The sequence below is a fragment of the Engystomops pustulosus genome, chromosome 7, assembly GCF_040894005.1.
Source record: "Engystomops pustulosus chromosome 7, aEngPut4.maternal, whole genome shotgun sequence".
Classification (NCBI taxonomy): Eukaryota; Metazoa; Chordata; class Amphibia; order Anura; family Leptodactylidae; genus Engystomops; species Engystomops pustulosus.
In genome coordinates, this window is record NC_092417.1 from 37409925 (window position 1) to 37428056 (window position 18132).

Sequence of the window (18132 nt, forward strand, 5' to 3'; positions counted from 1 at the left end):
TCAGCGCCGCTGGTGGCCCAAAATACGGAGTTTTCAAGGTGAACTTTGGCATGGTCTATGTAACTCCAATATAATGGGGCATATTTACTTACCCTCCCTGGCGCATTCCCCGATGTGCATTGTCCTACGGGAATGAACTCTGCCACGATTCACTAAGATCGCACGCCCGATATCCTGCGTGTGTGTCGCTTCCCTGCTCAGCTCTGACAGAGTTCACCTTCTTCTTCCTGGTGCATGTAAGTGCATTGGATGCGACACAATTTGAATGTTAAATCCCGCGCAGAGTCCGAATCAGTCAGATCATCCGACGGCACAGCCCCCCAATTTCTGTGGCATGAAAGCCGGCACAGCGGCTCCAAAATCCGATCGTGTGCGACACAATCCCCTTCTAAATACCGGTCCCAGGAAAGCAAATCCCAAAAACGTTGAGAAGTTCGACGGATATGTGATCCGCAGACCCTTAGTAAATAAGCCCCAATATCTGATTTTTACAATATCTAGCGACAGAAAAATATAAAGTTTTTATTTTGACAACCATGCCCGTGATTAAACTATTAGGTATTTTGTGGAAAATTCTATTAAAGACAACTGTCTTAGTAGATAATTGTATACCATATGGAGTTTATTTTGAAGCTTCTCGGAAGAGCATAGGCGTGGGGCAGGAACGGTGCAGGCTGGCCAATTCTGCCGCTGGCAGTGCCCCCTCCATGCCCACTTGTTGTGGAGATGGCATAAAGGGGAAAGGAATCACAATTGCTGCCGTTTTGCAAGTAATTGTGATTATTTCAGGGCTTCTATGTCAGAAAACTGGCAAACTGATAAATTTCCCCCAAGGAGGATTCAGTGTCTGAAGGATGCCAGGTAGGACCACACACTTGACTCCTAAGCTGAGAAACAGTGAATATTTAAATGAACTCAGGAAAGAGAAACATGTTAAAGGGAATGTCCATTTTCAGCAATTAAATCTAATTGTTTGTGTAGTGAAAAGTACAATTACACTATATAATTTTCCAATATACTTTGTTAATCAATCCCTCACAGTTTTCTATATCTCTGCTTGATGTTATTCTATATGGAGCTTCATTATTTACTTCTTGTGGATATAAACCGTTCCATGTGATGTCACACAGGTGCACGGTCCGTTATATCCCTGGTCATGTCATGTCACACAGATGCACGGTCCGTTATATGCCTGGTCATGTGATGTCACACAGGTGCACGGCTTGTTATATCCCTGGTCATGTGATATTACACAGGTGCACGGCTCGTTATATCCCTGGTCATGTGATGTCACACAGGTGCACGGCTCGTTATATCCCTGGTCATTTGATGTCACACAGGTGCACGGTCCGTTATATCCCTGGTCATGTGATGTCACACAGGTGCACGGCTCGTTATATGCCTGGTCATGTGATGTCACACGGGTGCTTGACTCGATATATACCTGGTCATTTGATGTCACAAAGTGCAACTGTCACATGACCAGGGATATAACGAGCCGTGCACCTGTGTGACATCACATTGAGAGGTTTATGTCCACAGGAAGTAGACAATGCAGCTTCATATAGAGTGACAGCAAGCAGAGATCTAGAAAAAATGTGAGGAAGTATTACATAAAGGGTATTGGAAAACTGTATAACCCTTCATTACACAAACAATTAATTATTAGCTGAAAGTTGAGCCTTTTCCATCCAGACACTTTATCAATCTGCTCAGCTCATAGTATCAGTATAGGCCTATAGATATTTTTGCTCAGATATCCATAGAACACATATCTGTAATATGATCTAGAAAACATAATAGTTATTACTCATATTCCCTTCTTGGTAAAATTCTCATAAAACGTTTCCCCATATCTCGGCTTTATAGGAGCTGACTACAAAAAATCAGTGGTTAATTAGAAAGAAGCTTTCTTTAGCTGGTATAGATAAAAACTCTTCCTATCCTACCCTTTATTGAGTATAAGTATAAAGTGTAAAGTATAAAGAGAGATACACGATGGCCTGGAATCTGCTGGCAAGATGGTAGAAGCATGTTACCATCCACTGAGAAATTCGGGTATTACCATGTCTGAGCATTCGTGGAAAATGGTTGACAGAACAGGAAGCCTCATATCGTACAATATCTAGACAAATTCTGCATCATAATGAATGAATCCCCCCGTATCTTCTTCTGTTCACCATGATTCATGATGATCTCACATCAGTTACCCAAGAAAACTCTGTTTCCTGAGCTGCATGATTAATTTATGATACGTTTCCGGTTCGCCGCAGGTTACGCTGGAAAATTTGTCCCCCCAGAAATTAATTTATGTCTATTAGATTTGTGTTCACGTATCTTTTTGTACACTTCTGAGAATACTACCGCTCTAAAACGTGGTCAAGATACAATTCATGATAGCAAAGTGTTAAGAAATACAAGGTTGTGCCGATACGGTGAGCACTATGCAGATGGCTCCCGAAATTATAAGAAGAAAATGCAAAAATTCACTTGAACTTGATTTCAGTCTAGGGAAGGCGAACGCTCTACATGTGATTCTTTTAGTAATGAAGGATTCATCCCGGGTCATAAACTTATAAATATTCTTAATGTCTGCAGAAGCCAAAAAAGAATGAAGAGGAGGAGGAGGAGGAGACCGAGATAAAGCCTGATCCTCTCCACCAGATTATCTTACACTTCAGTCGCAATGCCCTCACGGAGAGGAGGTACCATACTTATCACTCTTGTCTTGGAGGAGGTTATTTTGGGAAGTGTGTGACATTTAAAGGAACACTCCAGACATAATTGATATACTGCATTATTTCTAGTACAGGACTTGAAAAGGTAGAGTCTAATGTAGGCGATGGTTTATTGAAACTACTGTATTTCCTGACAAAAAAGACCGACCCCAAAAATAAGCCCCAGTCCACTGATCTACCTATGAAGGTAGATACAGTGGTAGGTGCCTATAATGTATGTAAGGATAGCCCTTTTTAGGGCTATTCCTTTAGTCTCGTTTATCTTTTTTAATCTTTAATTGTGATAATATGCTAATTCACCAAAGAGGCTACTGGAGCGTGGAGTAGCTGGAGCCAAGGCTACTCCAAGCCCCAGTAGCCTCCATGATTCTCCTACCCAGATATCTTCAGCGCGCAGCTGAGAGGAGCTGTGCGCTCTCATCCGCGAGGCCGGCGTTTTGCGCATGCACAGTAGCTCCGGCTTCGGACTCGAGACCACACAGCCGGCAGCCTGGGTTCTGCACATGCGAAGAACTCCGCAGAAGCCGCAGAACTACAGCTTCGCGGATGAGGGCTGCGTGCTGAAGATATATGGGTAGATCAAGGAGGCTACTGGGGCGTGGGGTAGCCGCCCCATACAGCCTCAGCTCCGGCTACTCCACGCCCCAGTAGCCTCTTTGGTAAATTAGCATATTATCAAAGATAAAGGGGACTAAAGGATTAGCCCTAAAAAAGGGCTATCCTTACATACATTAGATGCACCTACCACCTGATCTACTTTTATAGGTAGATCCATGGTGTTAGGTTTCCTTTAAATAATCTTCTGAACTGTGGCACCTAGAAACATGTACAACGCAGAGCTGCTAATGTTGTATGAAGAGGGTCCACAGTACAGTACTTTGATTTACCTCCTCAGCCAACATACATTTTTATTTAAGAATAAGAGACACTAAGCTACACAGAACATAGGTACATAATTACCATAAGTAGAAAATAGAACATATGTACATAAGTACCATAAGTAGAAAATAGAACATATGTACATAAGTACCATAAGTAGAAAATAGGCACATATGTACCATAAGTAGACGATAGAACATAGGTACAGAATTGAAATGCTAATCCTATCTTACAACTTAACAATATTCTGTTAGAATAAGTAGTCCCATTTATGGTCAGTCATGGCTCAGGGTCCATAGTGTATGTTTTTCCTGCACATATGACTTGTCCCGACCACTGTGAAGGGGGAAGTGCTTATTTATACTAATTTAACTAAGAAATGAGACCCTTTCATTTTGAAAAACATGAAATAATGATGTTTTGCATCTTTCCAAAATATCTTTAGAGGAAACCTACCAAAAAGAATCTACTATCAGTAGTAGATGTGACTGTAGATACCTACTGCCTCTGCCCTAATCTGTAATTTAATAATCCTGAAGCCTAACTTGTTAAAAACTTTATTTTGATAATATGTAAATTAACTGCAGAGGCTACTGGGGCGTGTACTAGCCTGGGAGCTAGGGCTACTCCACGCCCCAGTAGCCTCTGCAGTTCATTTACATATTACTAAAAAAAAGTTTTTAACAATTTAGCTTCCAGGATCACAGTATTAGATTAAAGATTAGGGCCAAGGCAGGAGGAGGAATCTACCATCAGATCTACTACTGATAGATTCATCATGGTAGGTTTCCTTTGATTGCTTAAAAGTGGGGTTTCCAATCCTACAATATTGAATACCAGTCCTGTCTCGTAATTGTCAAGAGACAGGGAGAATACATGGGGAGACTGAGTTACAAGTTGAATAGTGGAGCTGGGGTACCTTATCTATTTTTTGTTTTAAGGTTCTTTATACTGAAGATTATATCGTTATTGATTAACATTATTTTCTTCACAGCAAGCTCGAGGATGACCCCTTGTATACAGCATATGCAGCTATGATGGCTAAGGTAAGTGGTCCTCTGCCCTTTATGTGAAAGATTAGTATATATACTTTGTATGAGTGGGGACTGGTTTGCTGCAGGACACTGCATTGTTCTATAATGGTTATTGCTTTTATATATATATATATATATATATATATATATATATATATATATATATATTGAATGATTTTCCCTGTGCTTTTATAATATCATTGTTCGCAGTCCCTTGGTACCTTTCATTTTCGAATAATTTGCCATATCCTGCTTATACATAATACCATAGGAGTATTCTGCTGACCATGTCATATTTCAGTGTGGTACAGCTGGCTGACAGTATACTGCCCACTTATCTCAATGGGGCAGATTTACTCACCCGGCCCATTCGCGATCCAGCGGCGTGTTTTCTGAACAGGATTCGGGTCCGGACGGGATTTATGAAGGTAGTTCCTCCGCCGTCCACCAGGTGGCGCTGCTGCGCTGAAAATCATCTGAACGCGCCGGAATACACCGAGCTGGACCAGGTGGAGGTAAGCGCTTCCCAAGCGACACATTTTCTGTTTTTAAATGCGGCGGTTTTTCCGAATACGTCGGGTTTTCGTTCGGCCATGCCCCCCCATTTCCGTCGCGTGCATGCCAGCGCCGATGCGCCACAATCCGATTGCGTGCGCCAAAATCCCGGGGCAATTCAGGTACAATCTGCGCAAATCGGAAATATTCTACTCCCAGTAATCACAGTGCTCAGAAAGCAGGGGGGATGGTGAGACCGTGTAACAGCCTGTAAAGCCTGATCACAGATGGGCTAAGGTAGCCCTTTTGGCTCATTAGCATGATTATTAACATTGATTTTAGAAAGCAGTAGGCCATGGATAACAAATATAAGAAGATACCACAGTCACAGTGCCTGGATCTATGAGTAATGTCCCTGGTTTATTATGATAGATTTTGAAGGTAGATTTCCTTTAATCAATTTTTAAAGGGACTGAAACTTTAGATCATTTACCAATTCATATTAATAAGTATCCCATTAGTCTGATATTGTTGGCATATCCAATTTACAAGCATTATGTAATCATTTCTCATAAACTATTTCTCAATCTGCTCATGTGTGCATATCATTTGTGATATGCCACTTGTAAATTTGACACATTCACTTTAGTGACCAGATTTTACCCCATAAAAAACCAGCTCAGACACAGATACTTCATGCCAGTAAGCACTAGCGTGCAGAGACAAGCTACAGACAAGGGAGCTAACTGGGTGTTTTATTGACTAGGTGAGGTGTGTGTCAGTGCGCTGAGTGTGTCACCATGTTTTATATTCATCCCATCTCTCTGATCTCTCATCTCGCTTTTTCTATATGTCAGATACTAGTACAATGTTTAGAAGGTAAATGAAAGTGTATATGAACCTGTACCCTGATAATCTAAGCACAATGTCAGCACACAGCATCTCATAGCACTAGAGGAATCATGAAGTGTCTGCTTAGAGAGTCCCCGCCCACACTGATAGGAGCTAAAACATCAATAAAACTGAGTAAAATTGTAAAGCTACACAATTTAAAATTATCTTTATTGTGTAAACATCCCTAAGGGGTTAAAATGTGATAATTTTCATTCATGGGCAAACCCCTTTAATACGACACGAGTAGCATGAAGAACTCCATAAAGGGGCTTCTTATCTCAGGCAAAATATGACTCTTCTCTGCTCATTTTCACATGACTTTGGGGAATAATTTTTGCAGGTAAGCAGGTGGGATTTCACATAAAAGAGGGAATTGCAGAAAGGACAAAGTAGGGGCTAATAGTAAAATCTGGTGCCCCCTAAAGCCCAAAACAATAACAGTGTCAAATAAAAATTAAAGTGGGAATCATTTTGTACATATTATTTTAAATGGTTTCATTTTGTTCAGCAGAACATGTGATCTGACTGTAGTAGGTTCTCACATTTTTACTAAAGAAAACATATTTGTACTACTCTTTGTAATGTGAATTTTTTACCCAGTCTCTGATTCATAGTTGTTAGTTGGGAGTTTTATGGAGATGAATTCATTTCTGTGTATTACTGTATGTGGAGATGAAGCTACATGAGAATCGTGTCCTGATGTATTGTACATTCATCACATTTTTTATAGTGCTTCATTGAAGGGTATTCGTCATTCTCCCTTTGTGAAGCTATTTCCGTGTTCCAGCACTTTCTCTATTGTAAAGAACGTCATTGTAAAGTGACTTTACCTGCGTCATACATCGGATTTATTCCCCTAATTTAAAGGAAACCTACCATTTGATTTCATGCATTATGAAGCAAATATACCTTGAGAATGCTGTAGCTACACTGATGCAGGATCATATCTTGGTTAATCCCTTAGCTGAGTGGTGTTGCTGATAAAACATTTATAACATTCAGTTCCTTGGGAAAGCTGGGTCAGCATGGCTGCCTCAATCAACACTGAGCTTGTAATTACAAATGGAGGTTAGTCAAGCTTGACTAATCAACCTGAGCTGGATCAGTCATGCACAGCAGCTGGGGGATGGTGCAGCAATTGATTATTCTGTCTGGCAGGGAGAAGAGTGATTGCATCATCCTCTCCTGCATTTTTCTAGACGTCTTTTTGGAGTATTTAAAGATAAACCAAGTTCTATGTGGATTTATGTTTCTTATTTATATTGTTGTTAATACATTATTTACTATTAATATTCTCCTTGCACACTGTAACAGCCTGGGAATCTACAGCACAGAGGGGCTCTGGTAACGCCTCCCAGAGCTCTTCGAACTCATTAGCATAATTTAGCATAATTTTAGAAACAAGGAGGCCATTGATAACAAATATAAGATGATTACCATAGCCATAGTGCCTGTATCTAGGAGTCGTAGGTTTATCACGCTTGATTTTGATGGTAGATTTCCTTTAGCTCCTCCTACTTCCTCAACACTGGTCACAGAGCATGGCCACAGTACTCTACTATAGGAGTTGTTTCTAGTCTACCGTCATCCATGTGGCTGAATGCTGGTAACAGTAGGATGTTGACCGTCCCTATAACAATAACTATGTACAGTAAATAGAAAACACAGTTACAGCATTAAAGAAATAAAAAGATTCCAAAAAACATAAGTACAGGCAGGGTCTGGAGGTTTGTTCTTAAGTTGAATTTGTATGTAAGTCGAAACTGTATATTTTATAATGGAAGTTCTAGATAATTCTTTTTCTTTTGCCCAATTGTGACAATTGGAGTTTCAAAATTTTTGGTGTAATTGGACCAAGAATTATCAATAAAGCTTCATTACAGGCATCTTACAGCTGATCATTGCAGTCTGGGACTATAGTAAAGCATCCAGAGAGCTTCACCAGAGGTCACAGTGGGCAGAGGGGTCCGTCTGTAACTATGGGTTGTCTGTAAGTCGGGTGTCCTTAAGTAGGGGACCGCCTGTATTAGTATCTTGTTATTGTATCTTGAAAAGTATAGTTTAAGTGGAAAAAATACATTTATTTTGCCAAAGGCAATTGATAAATTAATTTGAAATTACAACATGGAGAAGCAAAGGCACCTTCAAGCAATTTTGATTAAAAATGTATAGAAAATTGATTTTGGAGGCTAAAAATGTAACCCAAGCTTAAACATACATTATATACTGCCCTTCCTTTATATAAAATCTCAACCTACCACTTACCCCTATGTTTACATGCACATCCTAAAAATCAAAAATCACCTTCTAAACAGGAAATTTTAAAAAAGTAAAAACCTACAAAATATACAGATAATAAGCCTTAAAAAGTAAATAAAACATATATTTGATAAAATGATGCAACCTGACAATTTCAGTTGAACTTATACATAGTCATACAGTAGTAATGTTTCCAATGTATCACCTGGCTCAGGACACCAGGGCTGCCAGCAGGGGAGGCTGGGAATCCTAACGGGAGCTCACTGCCAATCACTGTGTGCGGGCGGAGTAATCTGGACTTTAACTGCCAATCACTGTGCTTGGGTGGAGTAATCAGGACTGCCACTGTCACTCATTGTGTGTGTGGGTGGGGTAATCAGGAAGCTTAGTGCCGATGCGTGTATGTGGGCGGGGTAATCAGGACTCTCCATGTAATCACTGTGTGTGGTTGGGGTAATCTGGACTCTCTCTGTAATCAGTGTGTGTGGGAGGAGTAATCAGGACTTTCTCTATAATCACTGTGTGTGGGTGGGGTAATCAGGACTCTCACTGTCAATCACTGTGTGTGGGAGGAGTAATCAGGACGCTCACTGTCAATCACTGTGTGTGGGTGGGGTAATCAGGATTCTCACTGTCAATCACTGTGTATGGGTGGAGTAATGAGGACTCTCACTGTTATCACTGTGTGTGGGTGGGGTAATCAGGACTCTCTCTGTAATCACTGTGTGTGGGCCAGTAATCAGGACTCTCTCTGTAATCACTGTGTGTGGGTGGGGTAATCTGGACTCTCCAATTTGACATGCTTGTGCAGCGCTGCGTAACCTGTGTGCGCTATATAAATAAAGAATTATTATATTATTATTATTATTATCTCTGTAATCACTGTGTGTGGGCGGAGTAATCAGGACTCTCTCTGTAATCACTTTGTGGGGGCGGGGTAATCAGGAGTCTCTCTGTAATCACTGTGTATGGGTGGAGTAATGAGGACTCTCTCTGTAATCACTGTGTGTGGGCGGAGTAATCAGGACTCTCTCTGTAATCACTTTGTGGGGGTGGGGTGATCAGGAGTCTCTCTGTAATCACTGTGTGTGGGCGGAGTAATCAGGACCCACTGCCAATCACTGTGTGTGGGTGGGGTAATCAGTACTCTTTCTGTAGTCACTGTGTGTGGGAGGAGTAATCAGGACTCTCACTATCAATAACCTGCACTCAGTTCACTTCAGTGGTGCTGCATGGTTACAGCAACAGCCATAAGCTAACTAGAACTACATCCCCCTATATTGTCCTCTATGGAAGGTCATCTCCAGCAGCAGGGGACCTGGATTGTCCATGTAATAAGGTCATTTTGAATTCCTGTACGGCATATGTGGTATGTTACGATTGCCCCCATAGACTCGCCATACAGTAACTGCTGAATTACACATTCTGTGGTGATGAAATTATCATGTTATATTAATCCACAAGAGCGTCATAGAAAAGAGAAATTCGAGAAGCTGCTGATACCTTCTTATAGCTGTGCCGCCATCCGGTCTAATGATGGAGTTATACAGAAATCCTAGACCATATGTTACAGTCATGAAATAGGAATCCCGGACCTTATGGCTTTTTTTTCCTCAGATTTATAATAAATTAGCCTAGCTCCATATTCACGGTGTGTGAGAATCTGTGGACATCAGTGACAAGGAAATTCCCTGAAGCTTTAATAATTTGGATCTTATCAAGCAAGGACTTGGTATTCAGGCCATGGTATAGGCCGCAGAAATGATTCATCACCTGAACACCTTACAGCAGAGATAACTACAACCCTCAGCATGGGACTTGAAGAAGACTGTGATATTTCCCGGCATAGGTTATAATGATGTGAGATCACACAGTTTGTGTATCATCTGGGACGGTTCTGTGTCATAATGGTGAAGACGGGGCCTCGGAGACCCGGCGCTTGCCACTTCTGTTACACAGATGATGTAAGCAGATAGATCAGGATGTATGTCAGTGCAAGTACCAAGACACCACACAGAAGGCTTATTAGACTTGGCATTCGCTGCTGGAGAAGGTCCAGTGAGCCATGGAGAAGACCCTTGAGGTACAGAATGACAAGGAAGCCCAATGATGTGAGCTGGCAGTGTAGCATATTTGCTGTTTGCAATGTTCCTGTAACTTAGGAGCACCTTAGGATCTACAAGCAATTATAGGGCATAGCTGGATGAACACTGGACATATCAGATCCCACTGACGGTCCCTTGTTGCCATCTGGCTGCATTCAGTGGTGGGAAACAAGCTAATAGTCAGCTTGACTAATATGGAAAACCCTAGTTTTACACAATTAAAAGGAGTTTCAAACATATAATAAGCTGTAATTAACACATACAGTTTTACGCTGGGTCCAAAACCTTTTAAAAGAGATCAAATAACATTGTAACACCATGAACATAAATCCAGGAAATGTCATTGTCATTGACACAGAGCTCACCTTTGTCACACTTTCTTTGAGGGTGATTTCCATTGTGTATTCTTCATGCCATTGCAAGCATAGATAGATACACAAAACGCTATTGTTGATGGGATATATGATACAAGGTTTTCCATCCCAGAAATTGTGGTTGGCCCATGGAATCCATCCACCACATGGAAAAGTTTTTACGGATGGATGCAGTGTGTCGCCGTATTAAGGCCATAAAAAAAAGATAGCTGTTGGCTCAATGCTATTTTACTTAATGGTCATATACCACCAGGATGAAAGACAATGGGGCAGAGTTACTTACCCGGTCCTGTCGCGATCCCAGCTGTGCGTTGTCTGACGAGGATTCGGCTCTGCCGCGATTCACTAAGGTCGTGCGCCCGAGTTCCTGCAACCATAGTTTCATAATTTATACGGTTGAAAAAAGACACTTGTCCATCAAGTTCAACCATGGAAGGGATCGCTTCACCGGCGAGGTCCGCCAGAGTTCACCTTTCTCTTCCTGGTGCTTGTAAGTGCATGTCTTGCGACACAATTTGAAATGTTAAATCCGGCGCGTAGTCCGAGTCCGTCGGCCCGGTTGTCCGACGGCCCGTCCCCTGATTTGTGCCGCATGCAAGCCCGCGGCGGTGCGCCAAAATGCCCTGTTAAATGCGGCGCAAACTGGAAATCGGCGGGAAACCCAGCAAAAATGTGCTCCGTGGACCCTTAGTAAATGAGTCCCATAACGTAGAGAATGCTCCCTTCTTACAGCGCAGGGTATCTCACTCATTGGAGAGATCTCTGTATTGACCTCTCATATATTTATACTAAGTCACCCTTTACTTCTATAAGTCCGCGCCGGACGTCATCTTTGTCGGACTGTCCGGATCGGGGAAATTTGCCCCTATGTCTGCACCATCATAGAAGGAGCTATAAAACTCTTTGTGTGAGAATGTCATTTACATAAAACGTTTCAAGGTCACTAGTGAGTATAACAGCAAGAAAATAAAACTGTAATCAGCATTACATTGTGTTACTAGGTAACCTGTGGCGGTAACAATACTATTGGCTGGGATTCAGTGAGGTCGGGATTTGAGAACTACTTACACATCCTTGATACATTCCCTTGTAGCGGCGCAAAGATCCGGTAACAAGGTCTTTGATATCATCCAACATCTCAGGCACTGAAGTGGTTTTGTAGAATTTAGGAGAGGATAAGCTGAACCCTGTGTCATTGGAGACGCATGTGGTCATACTGTACGTCTGTGTAATTTTGTCACCACAATAAAAGAGCGTTTTCAGGCCGCTAGTCTTGGCGATTGTCTACATCTGATTGGATTACATTTGTACACCGGCACTAGAGATAAGCCGCTTTAAGCTTGGCTTATCCGAGCTCGTAACATTTTGTGGTCAGCGTTTATTTACTGCATTGATTTGCTGTTTTCATGATTATTGTGATTGAAAAAAACGAGAAATGTCTTTGTCTCTTTTGGCTATTTTTTTTTTTTATCTTTTCCTAGCAGATTGGCTTCCATTTTGTCTGCGGAAAAATAAAGTGTATTAGAGAAACAATGCTTTTCTTCACTGGTAATTTGCTGATAAAGAAGACTGTGGATGTTTAGATTGAGAGATGTCAGTGTTATTATGCAGCTTTCAAGCAAGCGGTTTGGTTTTTCAGAGATAGAAACTTAAATGCGCCGAGGGTTTCATACACACAGGTGGGAGACACATAGTTCTGGGAAATTCTGAGATAGACGTTTCAAACCAACATGACAAATCATGGAGCAGCGGTGGGTGGCAAGCCGAAAGTCAAAAGAAAGACATGAATAGAAGCAAACGGGTGGAAGAAAATTCCTAGCAGATGATTTATATATAGAAAGAAGTTAAAAGCTACAATGCACTAAGAGAATTAAACTACCATGAATTAATCTATGCGCCTTAAAGCTTGACCCAACCCCAAGGAACCTGATCTGTGGATGATTTACCTGGAAATGTAATAATCGGTTATCAGAAATATAGTTATGATTTCATTATCCCAGAGCACTGACTTTGTCCTAATCCCAATCCAAATATCCTTGATCAGTAATACCCCTTCCAAGCATGTGAGTGCTTGATCTTGCGTCACAAATGGTTTTTTAAATTCCGCGGTCTTTCTGAATCCGTCGGCTTGTCCGAAGGCCACGCTCCCTGATTTCTGTCGCGTGAAAGCTGGCGCCGATGCGCCAGAATCCGATCGCGTGGCAATTTGGTGCAAAAGTGCTGCGATCGGACCCTTAGTAAATGAGCCCCTATGTGTCGGCAGAGAAAGGTGGACTATCACTGTGTGTGGGTGTGTTAATCAAGACTCTCACGCCCAATGACTGTGTGTGAATGGGGTAATCAGGACTATAAATGTAAATCATTGTGTGAGGGTGAGGTAATCAGAATTCTCACTGTGGTTGTCAATCACTGTGTGGGTGGGCGGAGTAATCAGGACTCTTACTGCCAATCACTGTGTGGGTGGGCGGAGTAATCAGGACTCTCTTAGGAGTCCTGCTTTTTATATTTTAAAAAATTATATTTCAAGCATCCCACTATCTCCTGCTCATATAGGGCAGCAGAAAGTAACCAACATTTTCACTTTAAGTGAGCCTCCAGTCTTATGTAAAGCACAGATGGTACATTAAACATTGCTATGCCGGGTGAATAAATCACGTTGTATTCACCGCACATCAAGGTGCGCCGCTGGTTCTTGCTTTTTCTTCCGTTAAACAGTGCTGTCGTTTGACTGACACTTCATGAGATTGAAAGAAATACTATATGTATTTTATTACAAATAGTTGATCCCCAAGAGCGCTTAAAACATATCGGCACTGCTTTTTTTTTTTTTTTTTTTTGCAAAAAAGATCTAAATTGGATGCGATATAAAGAATGTAAATGTCACTCAGTGGGAAGCTTATTTTATGCTGCGCATCTATCATTGCTCAAATCACACCATGATTACATCACAAATAGTGGCAACAGCCGCGCGGAATTGCATCCGATACAAAACAGGTTTTATCCACAGCTTGAGTCCTATCCCATGGATTTATTCCATGCTTTATCTGGATGCACATTGGACTGGGGCTCCTTGTGCCCTGAAAGAGGACCTTTCATCACCTCTATTAATCTCCAATCTTTGCATCGCTTAATAAGTGCTGCTCCACTAATCCTGGAATAGTTGGAGTTATCACTACCAGTGTTATTACTTTCAGCTTTACTGTCAGATGGGCGGTGCCAGGGAATCTGGTCCAGCTCATTGGACAGTGGAAAGACAAATTAGTATACTGGGTACTGAAACCACCATTAAACTATACTACTTAGGCTTCTTACTGCCAAATAGGCGGTTCTGGGCTAAAGCCTGGCACAACCCATCTGACAATAGACACCTAGAAATAATGGAAGAGATTGCACTGGAATGGTGGGAACTAGAGGGAAAACTAGAGTCAGTGGAATGATCCAAATTAGAAGATGCAAAGAGTAAGGATGCGTTCACACATTCAGGTTTTCAGATGCAGTTTCTGATGTCCAGACCAGGAGTGGAGTAGACATCCCTCTATGATGTTCTTACCAATTATGGTCCACACCTGCTTTTGGCTTTGAAAAACGCATCTGAAAACTGGACGTGTGAATGCACCCTGAGGTTTGTTGAAGGACGTGTGAGGGTCCACCCTATCTCTATATAGAATATATTCACATCCATATCACTGCAGCATTTGTATTAATATGCAGGTTGTGCCATTAATCAGACAATTGGGGCCAATCCATAAAATGAGTGTTAAGTGATTAACTTCCATCCTGGAAAATAAGGAGCCTGTGTCTGGAGGCTCCTCTAGTGCGACTGTACATAGAACAAAGAAGAAATATAGCAGTGAGCAGGCCAAAGGGAATCTCCTACTTCTGCGAAGTAATTTCTTCTGCTCAATTTAGAATAAATGAACTCATAGAAATATCTTATAATCCCTTCTAGAAAGAGATCAACACTTCTAACTACAGACAGTCCACGGGTTATGTACTAGATAGGTTCTGTAGGTTTGTTCTTAAAGGAAACCTACCACCACAAATCTACCTATAAAGGTAGATTGGGTGGTAGGTGCATCAATGGGACGTGAGGATAGCCCTTTTAAGGGCTAATCCTCACGTCCCCTCACTTTTTGGGTAACTTTTATTCCACATATATTTAAATTTACTTATGCGGCTACCGGGGCGTGGAGTAGCCGCATATGAGATTACATGAGGCGGCTACTCCACGCCCCGGTACCCACTTTACCCCTCCTACTCACCCCTCTTCGGCGCGCAGCTCCGCGTAGCTGCGCGCCCTCGTCCGGCGAGCCTGCCGTCTGCGTGGTAGGTGCCCTTTAAGTTGAATTTGTATGTAAGTCGGGTCAAGTAAATTGTGTAAGTGTAACTCCGGACAAAGTATTTTTTTTTGTACTTGTGACAATTGGATTTTTACAAATTTGAGCTCTTTTGGGAACAAGGACTATCAATAAAGCTTCATTACAGACACCTTACAGCTGATCATTGCAGTCTGGGACTATAGTAACATCCAGAGAGCTTCACCAGAGGTCAGAGGGGGCAAAGGTCTGTAACTGGGGGTCGTCTGTCGGGTGTCGTTAACTCAGGGACTGTCTGTAATCATTTAAGACTTTCGCTCTTAAAAAACATTATAGTGTTAATATACTGTAGTCTTTGTATGTTTGGGTTTACCTGTATTGCTCTATATTATCTCAGTACAAAGCATGTCACTGGTTTACAATTTGCTTCTCCTACTCCAAGGACAATTTACTATGTTTATGTTCTGCTCATTCCAATTGCAGAGCTGCCAAAATGAAGAGGAAGATGAAGAAAAAGAGAAGACGTTTGAAGTAAGATAATAGTCTTTTTTCTTCTTGCTCTTGGCTGTTTCTTAGGATTACAAGAGATGTGATTCCTTCTATTAGATAATTCCAGGCATGTTTCATCACTGCGGCTGTACATTCCCTAGCAGATAGACTTGTCACATAGTATTCTTAATTATCCATAGGAGGGTTTGCTTGTGTCATACCTAACAAATCCATTCCTTATTGTCATGTCCGTTTACAGGAGAAAGAAATGGAAAAACAGAAAACCTTGTACCAGCAGGCCCGTCTTCATGAAAGGGGGGCTGCCGAGATGGTTTTACAGATGATCAGTGCAAGTAAAGGTAATAAGACATCTTTACGCTTTACAGTCTTCTCTTCCAAACATTCAACGTTAGAGGATCATCATGAATTCATAAAATTAGATGGAGGAGAAAGTTCCTGCTTCTCCTTCTACTTTGCCCCTTTTATGCTCCCCCCTTCCTGATTAAATTGACTTTCTTATTCTGAAATCTCTGCTGAATTCCATCTTGCTACCAGGACAGAATGAAACGTAGGGTACATTCAGTCGCCCGTTTCCCGCCGTACTGTAGCACGTCAGCGCGCGGGGAAAGGAGGAGGAGGTGAGTGCTGCTCACCCCGCCACTCTCCATAGGGATATATGGCGCACGGCACATGTCCTATCTTTTCAAGGGGGAACGGAGCAGTAAGGTGCCGCACATATGCAGCACCGTAGCGCTCCCGCCTATGGGGGAAGTATATCGGCCACATATACATCGGCCGTATATATACGTCCCCCATACGGATGTCTGAATGTAGCCTAACTGTGGGGTAAGATTACATAGAAACTTTATGCAAATGAGAGGGGGAGGAGTGAGTCACAGCAGCTAGGTCTCCTCCCACTATTACAGAGAGGGCTGCAAACTAGAGATTTGGCAGGGACCCTACAGTGATGTTCTCAGACCACTTGGATTGATGAACTGGGGGGGGGGGAGCAGGATGCTAACCTACCTTTTCTTTACTGTCAGTATGCTAAGCGCACAATAGCTCCTTTCTCTGCTATTTGGAGTGGAGCTAGGCATTAGGGTGGTCTCCAAACAAAACTTTGCCCTGCACTCTGGACTACTGATTTATTCAATGTTTGTTAAAATGCTGTAATATCTATTGAACAAATATCCTATTAAACACTATTGAAACTAAAATGCTGTAATATGAGGTATGCTTTAAACGCTAAAATTCTAGCTACCTGCAACCACCACAAGAGGGGGCTTGGGATCTTACTGCATACATGTTTTCTCTATTGACAGCTACAGGCAGTCCACAAGCTGGTTGTTTGACCAATCATACAGTTTAGCTATGCAGGGGGTTTGGGGCATAGTTTATCATGTACAGCAGATTAATAAATGAAAACACAATTCTAGCAAGTTGATAAAAGATGGAGGTAGACTTTTAAGGCAAGCTGGCCATCACATAAGGATCAGAGACTAAAATCTGTCTTCCACATCTACCTAAGGATAGTCGTGAACTTCCATATGAGTGTTCATGTGCTGCTAGACATAGGTCACAGTGGTATTTTATGATGCTCGCTGCGGCTGACCTCCACCTTGAAAAGTTTAAGAAAGTTATTTTGGGAAATAAGAAGCAGGTTCCCTGTTGTCCTTTCCTTCCACAGGTGAGATGACCCCGATGGTTGTAGAGACACTTAAACTTGGAATATCAATTCTGAACGGTGGAAATACAGTTGTGCAACAGGTAAGATGATTTCCCTGCCTCCCCTGCATTATTTAATGAGAGAAATGAAATGTAAAGTGTATCCACATATATAATATATATTATAAGACAAAGTTGACCTCATGGGTGTTTTAAAGGACATTTACCACCAGGGTCACGGATTGTAAACCACCCACACAGACATACTGGTGTTTGCCCCCTCTAGCCGGATCCAGTCTTCTTTAAGCTTCTGTGCGTTTAAGTAAAAAAAAAAGGCTTTACAAATTATGCAAATGAGCCAGAGGGGCTTCAGGCTCCATTAACACCAATGGAACCCACAGCCCCTCTGGCTCATTAGCTTAATTTTAAAAGCCTTTTTTGTAAGACCCAGGGCACTAGAAGCTAAAAGAAGAACAGTTCCTGCTAGTGTCAGTGTGCTTGGTTTATAAACCTTGATACTTTAAATGGAACCTGTCACATTGCTCTATAACATGCTGCCAGCAGATAGGACACTATGGGGCTCATTTACAAAGGGTCCGAACGCCGCACTTTCATCGGGTTTCCCGAATATTTCCGTTTTGCGCCGAATTGCCCAGGGATTTTGGCGCACGACAGAAATCGGGGGCCCGGGCCATAAGATAACCCGACGGATTCGGACAAACCGCAGAATTTAAAAAAGGTTTTGTGTCGCAAGATCAAGCACCGGGTAGAGGCAGATGAACTCCGGCGGACCGTGGCGTGGCAGCGACAGATGCAGGAACTTGGACTCATGATCTTAGTGAATCGCGCCGGACCTGAATCCTCGTCGGACAGTGCACCGCGGG

General features: G+C 42.1%; 1 protein-coding gene across 15 annotated transcripts in view; it reads left to right on the forward strand.

Moving 5' to 3' along the window:
* Positions 1-18132, forward strand: part of RYR3 (ryanodine receptor 3) — a 434191-nt gene that overhangs the window by 357706 nt on the left and 58353 nt on the right. For all 15 annotated transcript variants that reach the window (XM_072115452.1, XM_072115453.1, XM_072115457.1 and 12 more), the window contains 5 exons: positions 2599-2705; positions 4612-4663; positions 15578-15625; positions 15843-15942; positions 17271-17350. In XM_072115452.1, the coding sequence (XP_071971553.1) occupies positions 2599-2705; positions 4612-4663; positions 15578-15625; positions 15843-15942; positions 17271-17350 (387 nt within the window). The remainder of the gene's footprint in view (positions 1-2598; positions 2706-4611; positions 4664-15577; positions 15626-15842; positions 15943-17270; positions 17351-18132) is intronic.